Raw genomic sequence first — 6,307 nt, forward strand, 5'->3', positions numbered from 1 at the left:
TCCTGCATGAAAATCATGTTTTTCTTGAACGATACCAACTTCTTCCTGTACCACTGCTTGAAGTTGTCTTCCAGAAACTTGCAGTAGGTCTGGGAGTTGAGCTTCACTCCATCCTCAACCCGAAAAGGTCCCACAAGTTCAATCTTCGATGATACCAGCCCATACCAGTACCCCACCTCCACCTTGCTGAGTCGGAGTGGAGCTCTCTGCCCTTTACTGATCCAGCCTCTGGCCCATCCATCTGGCCCATCAAGAGTCACTCTCATTTAATCAGTCCATAAAATCTTTGAAAAGTCAGTCTTAAGATATTTCTTGGCCCAGTCTTGAAGTTTTACCTTATGTTTCTTGTTCAAAGGTTGTCGTTTTTCAGCCTTCCTTACCTTGGCCATGTCCCTGAGAATTGCACACCTTGTGCTTTTTGTTACTCCAGTAACGTTGCAGCTCTGAAATATAGCAAAACTGGTGGCAAATGGCATCTTGGCAGCTTCACGCTTGATTTTCCTCAATTCAAGGGCAGTTATTTTTCGCCTTTTTTGCCCAACACGCTTCTTGCGATCCTGTTGGCTGTTTGCCATGAAACGCTTCATTGTTCGGTGATCACGCTTCAAAAGTTTGGCAATTTCAAGACTGCTGCATCCCTCTGCAAGACATTTCACAATTTTGGACTTTTCAGAGACTGTCAAATCTCTCTTCTGACCCATTTTGCCAAAGGAAAGGAAGTTGCCTATTAAGCACACCTTATATAGGGTTTTGATGCCCTTAGACAACACCTCTCCTCATTACAGAGATGCACATCACCTAATTTACTTAATTAGTAGATAGTTGGCTCTCAAGCCTGAACAGCTTGGAGTAGGACAACATGTATAATAAGTATCATGTGATCAAAATACAACTTGCCTAATAATTCTGCACACAGTGTAGTTCTTGACCAGGTTTGCACACACTGCAGCAGGGATTTTGGCCCACTCCTCTATACAGATCTTTCAGGTTTTGGGACTGTCGCTGGGGAACATTTGCGTTATAGCTTCCTTCAAAGATTTTCTATTGAGTTCAAGTCTGGAGACCGGCTAGGCCACTCCAGGACCTTGAAATGCTTCTTACGGAGCCGCTCCTTAGTTGACCTGTCTGTGTGTTTCAGGTCATTGTCATGCTGGAAGACCCAGCCACAACCCGTCTTCAATGCTCTTACTAAGGGAAGGAGGTTGTTGGCCAAAATCTTGTGATACATGATCCCATCCATCCTTCCTACAATACGGTGCAGTCATCCTTTGCAGAAAAGCACCTCCAAAGTATGATGTTTCCACCACCATGCTTCACAGTTAGGACAGTGTTCTTGGGGTTGTACTCATCCTTCTTCCAAATACGGCGAGTGGAGTTGATACCAAAAAGTTATATTTTGATCTTATCTGACCACATGACCTTCTCCCATGCCTCCTCTGGATCATCCAGATGGTCATTGGTGAACTTCAAACCGGCCTGGACATGTGCTGGAGTGAGCAGGAGGGCTTCCTAAAGAAAAACTAAAAGGTTGCGAGAGCCAGAATTCTTGATAGTTGATCAAATACTTATTGAATGCAATAAAATGCAAGTTAATCATGTAAAAATCATACAATGGGATTTTCTGGTTTTTATTTCTAGATTGTCTCACTTAGCTTAAAACCTAGCGGCGGGGAGAAGAGGTGGAGCCAACGAAAGTGTGCGTGTGTATTTCACAAAAATTCCCGAAATTAATAAAATATTTACTGTTTTTATATATGCACCCTCCCCAATTTACTCTTACTACGGGGCTATGTAAGGTCTGACTGCATCGGTCAAGGTGAAAAGTGCTTTATTGCTTGCAATGTCTTTGTGGTGGGATTCGGTGTTGATTTCTGAAGGAACTGGACTAAACCTGGCTTTATTTCAGGTGGTCATCTTCGTAAAGTCCGTTCAGCGCTGCATCGCTCTGGCTCAGCTCCTGGTGGAGCAGAACTTCCCGGCAATCGCTATTCACCGTGGGATGGGACAGGAGGAGAGGTAGGAATTGGGGGGTGTAGACTAAGCCAAGGGTGAAAAAGCACCTTCGTCAGTGAGCAAAAGATCACAAAACTGCATCTCCACAGCCCACCACTACTGCACATTTAGGAAATGAATCAGAAGATTGGAAGATAACGAGATCCTATTCTAAAGGAAGGGTAAAGCATGGTGGATGCTGTACTTTGAATACTCTAAAGCCCCCGTCTCACTAAGCGAGATCGCTAGCGAGATCGCTGCTGAGTCACAAGTTTTGTGACGCAACAGCGACCTCCGTTGCGATCTCGCTATGTGTGACACGTACCAGCGACCAGGCCCCTGCTGTGAGATCGCTGGTCGTGTCGGAATGGCCTGGACCTTTTTTTGATCGTTGAGGTCCCGCTGGGTAGCACACATCGCTGTGTTTGACACCTTACCAACGACCTCGTTGACGACTCAGACACTGAATCGTCATAATAGCTCCCATGTGACATCGTTGTACAGTTCGCTACAGGTCGCTGGTGAGATGTCAAACAGTGAGATCGCAGCTGCGATCGTTAGTAAGATCTCACTGTTTGACATCTCACCAGCGACCACATAGCGACGCAGCAACGATCCCTGACAGGTCGTATCGTTGTCGGGATCGCTTTAGTGTCGCTAAGTGAGACGGGGCCTTAACACGTTCTCATTAATGGCAGGCTCTCCCGGTATCAGCAGTTCAAAGATTTCCAGCGCAGAATTCTTGTGGCCACCAATCTGTTTGGTCGGGGGATGGATATTGAAAGGGTAAACATTGCCTTCAATTATGACATGCCTGAGGACTCCGATACTTACCTGCATAGGGTACGTAGACCGTCGATCACTTCAGCGGGTGATGCTTTGTGCAGGGTATGACGGGCTGAGTGTGGCACAAGGAATCTTCTCTATTACTGTGCATTTGTCGCGCATGCACAGTAACAAAGCCCCTCAGCTCTAGCACCAGGCATCACCCAGTGCTTTCTGTTTGCAAATGCCACTTGCTCTGTCCTCCACGAAATGCTTCCCGTGACGTTCCGCCTTTTCCCCTTTTTATTAGGTGGCCCGAGCGGGCAGGTTTGGTACCAAGGGTCTTGCCATCACGTTCGTCTCCGATGAGGGAGATGCCAAAATCTTGAATGAGGTTCAAGATCGTTTTGAGGTGAACATCAGTGAGCTGCCCGACGAGATCGATATTTCGTCATACAGTGAGTGCCGTCTTCATCTTTCATTAATTTTTTCCACCCCCGATGCATCACACTGGTCAGATACCGTAAGATATCTGCGCATGCAGTGGCTCAAGCAGTGTAGACTCCCATAAACTGTTTGAGACAGATTTTCTCTCCTTACGGAGTTGAGAAACGTCTGCTTTCCAGAAACAGCTCCTCACCTGTCCATAGATTGTCTCTGGTACTGCAATTCAGTCTCTTTCATTACATGATCATATGGTGACAACCCTTGGGTGTCCCGATGCACTTGAGATTGAAGTCTTATCCTTCCACATGAGAAGAGCCAATCCTCCCTCCCTAATAATAACCTCTGTTTATCTCTCCCAGTTGAACAGACCCGATGAGGGTGGTCTCCAGCTCCGGACTCTGCGCCTCCCCTGTCCGTTTCCGCCCTGCACCAGATCAGGAATTGGCAGTCACCAGCTATACCCAGTCTCACGTGGAGCATGGCTCTTCTGTCTGCATCCGGCAGATCATCGCTCTCTTGTGTTGCCCTCTGACAGTTCTCAAAAAAGAAAACACATGGAAAATGTTTGAAGAAATGTGCAGGAAAATACAAGAAAATCAAGTTGTAGATGAGCTGCTGTCATTTTGAGTGTAATGTATAGTGTGGCCGCACGTCCCGATCCTTTCATAGCAGAAGCCCGTCTGGAATGAATAAATGAATTTGTCAGAAGCCGCGTGGCTGCATCCGGCCGGCTGAGTTGTGTAGTTCTGGTCCAGTATTTAGTTTGTTTTATATTGTGAGAATGAATTTCTTTTTTAAGTTATGGCACAGTCTTGTATTTGGTGATTTATAATACCGTGTCACAATTATTAAAAATAGTGTTCCTCAGCGGCTTTGCCATGATTTGTACGAGCGAATCGCCTTCATTTTTAAGGTTTATAGAAGCCAACAAACAAGTTGCTCAATGAGTCATTGCCTGGAGCAGAAGAAACCCATCCACCAATCACCAGACGCTTGATGCGTCATTGCCTGGAACGGAAGAAACCCATCCGCCAATCACAAGGTGCTCGATGCGTCATTGCCTGGAACCGAAGAAACCCATCCGCCAATCACGAGACGCTCGATGGGTCATTGCACTGAACAGAAGAAACCCATCCGCCAATCACAAATGTCTGTATTAACAGGAAAAACAACTGGGCGTGAGCTGTGTCCACCTAATAAACATGACCAGAAAGGGATTTTTACAGACGAGTGCACAAAGTAATCCTGTCTTCTTGCTTGTGTCGTTTGGGGGGGGTGTTATTACAAGTACTGCACAGATGAACAACATGCAGGGGGGGTCCCCACCTCAAGAAACTCCTAACGTCTTTGGTGGAGTGATCCTGAATGATTCACCATGAACAGACAGCCTGATCCAGTGGGTGATAGTGTTGGGAGAATGACAGAGGCTTTCGACCTGGCAGAAGGGGGAAGTCTTCGACAAATAAGACCATAGAGCTATTGTTATGTCAGATGTTGAGAAAATTGGGATGAAAAGGCGAGGGACAAAATGAAGGGAGATCCTCATTGCTGAGTCCTTCTTATGGGGCTTCGCTACTCTAATCTCCAGAAAGAATGGGAGCACAAATCTAGGACCAGACTTTTTTTTTTTAGAGTAGTCTTGTGCATCTAGCTTTGTTCTGGATATAGTAAATACTTCGGCCTCCAATGGCTTCTACAGTAATTACGTGTAAACATGCACCAAAGAATCTAGAAAAAGACTTTAAAGGACAACCTGTGAGCCTGATCGGCCGACCAAGTGCTGAGTCTGAGTGCTGCACAGAGATACTGCGAGGGCAGTTGGATGTACTAGACGTTTCATATAAGTTGCTCTACTCGGTCGGCCAACTCTTCTTGAGCGATCCCAGATGGAGGCGATATGTCCGAGTGTGGGGGGGAAGGGGCCTGGGGAAGAACCGATAGCCTTAAAGTGTAATATAGGAAAAAGAGGGATTTGTGGTACTCACCGTAAAATCTCTTTCTTGGAGCCTTCGTTGGGGGACACAGGTAACCATGGGTGTATGCTGCTGTCTCTAGGAGGATGACACTAGGCAAAAAAGGAAAATGGCTCCTCCGCAGTATACACCCACCGACAGGCACAAAGTACCTCAGTTAGTGTTAGAGCAGTAGGAGCAACCGAAAAACTCAACATATGTACCAATCCAACAACGAATGCACATAGACCAAATAATGGTACAACATATGTACCAATCCAACGACGAAGGCAGATAGACCAAATAATGGTAAAAACAGTTAGGGAGGGTGCTGTGTTCCCCAATGAAGGCTCCAAGAAAGAGATTTTACCGTGAGTACCAAAAATCCCTCTTTCTTTTTCGCTTCATTGGAGGACACAGGTAACCATGGGATGTCCCAAGGGTGGGAAACAAAGATTCAAGAAATAAATGGACTCAGGTCAGCCAGTGCAAAACTGCAGCCTGCAGCACATTCCTTCCCAGGCCTGCATCAGACAAGGCATGGGGTTCATACCCATGAGAGACACAAAAGGAAGGACAATGTCTTCATTAATGAGCAATGACAAGACCACCTTGGGTAGAAAGGAAGGAACAGGCCTGAGAACTACCTTGTCCTGATCTAGAATCAGGAGCGGGGAACGGCAGGACAATGCCGCTAACTCAAAAACTCTCCTGATGGACATAATTTAAGTAAGACGACAACTGTCCAAGACAGGAGAAAAAACGTGATGTCTTGAATGGGCTCAACAGGAGCGCGCTGCAGCACGCCAAAGACAAGGTTAAAAACCCATTGTGATGAGGGAACAGCCGCCATCTTGGACGGGCATACTAACAGAGATTGGCGTGACTCCATTTTGTCTCCTGGTCACAGGTCTGCAGAGAGGAGTGCTCCTGGCCCCCACCTTTTCTAATGAATAAAGTTCCTATTAGTATGGTAATGGGCTGAGCACAATGTGGCAGGCAGATCGCATTTCAAAGCCTGAGTGAGGAAGCCACACCAGCAGGGGACATAGAGGTGTTTGGGGGCTTAATTATAGCACGCATGTCAAGTGGCCACAGGATACACATTTATTATGGCCGTCCAGTCGAACCGTCTCCAACATGGAATCGTG

At 46.5% G+C, this 6,307-nt stretch overlaps 1 protein-coding gene across 2 annotated transcripts in view; it reads left to right on the forward strand.

The window, feature by feature from the left end:
• DDX39B (DExD-box helicase 39B) overlaps window positions 1-4,071 on the forward strand; it is a 32,608-nt gene extending 28,537 nt beyond the window's left edge. For both annotated transcript variants that reach the window (XM_077286049.1, XM_077286048.1), the window contains exons 8-11: window positions 1,907-2,016; window positions 2,691-2,835; window positions 3,068-3,215; window positions 3,564-4,071. In XM_077286049.1, the coding sequence (XP_077142164.1) occupies window positions 1,907-2,016; window positions 2,691-2,835; window positions 3,068-3,215; window positions 3,564-3,580 (420 nt within the window). In that variant the 3' untranslated portion in view covers window positions 3,581-4,071. The remainder of the gene's footprint in view (window positions 1-1,906; window positions 2,017-2,690; window positions 2,836-3,067; window positions 3,216-3,563) is intronic.
• The last annotated feature ends 2,236 nt before the right edge of the window (window positions 4,072-6,307 follow it).

The sequence above is a fragment of the Ranitomeya variabilis genome, chromosome 2, assembly GCF_051348905.1.
Source record: "Ranitomeya variabilis isolate aRanVar5 chromosome 2, aRanVar5.hap1, whole genome shotgun sequence".
Classification (NCBI taxonomy): Eukaryota; Metazoa; Chordata; class Amphibia; order Anura; family Dendrobatidae; genus Ranitomeya; species Ranitomeya variabilis.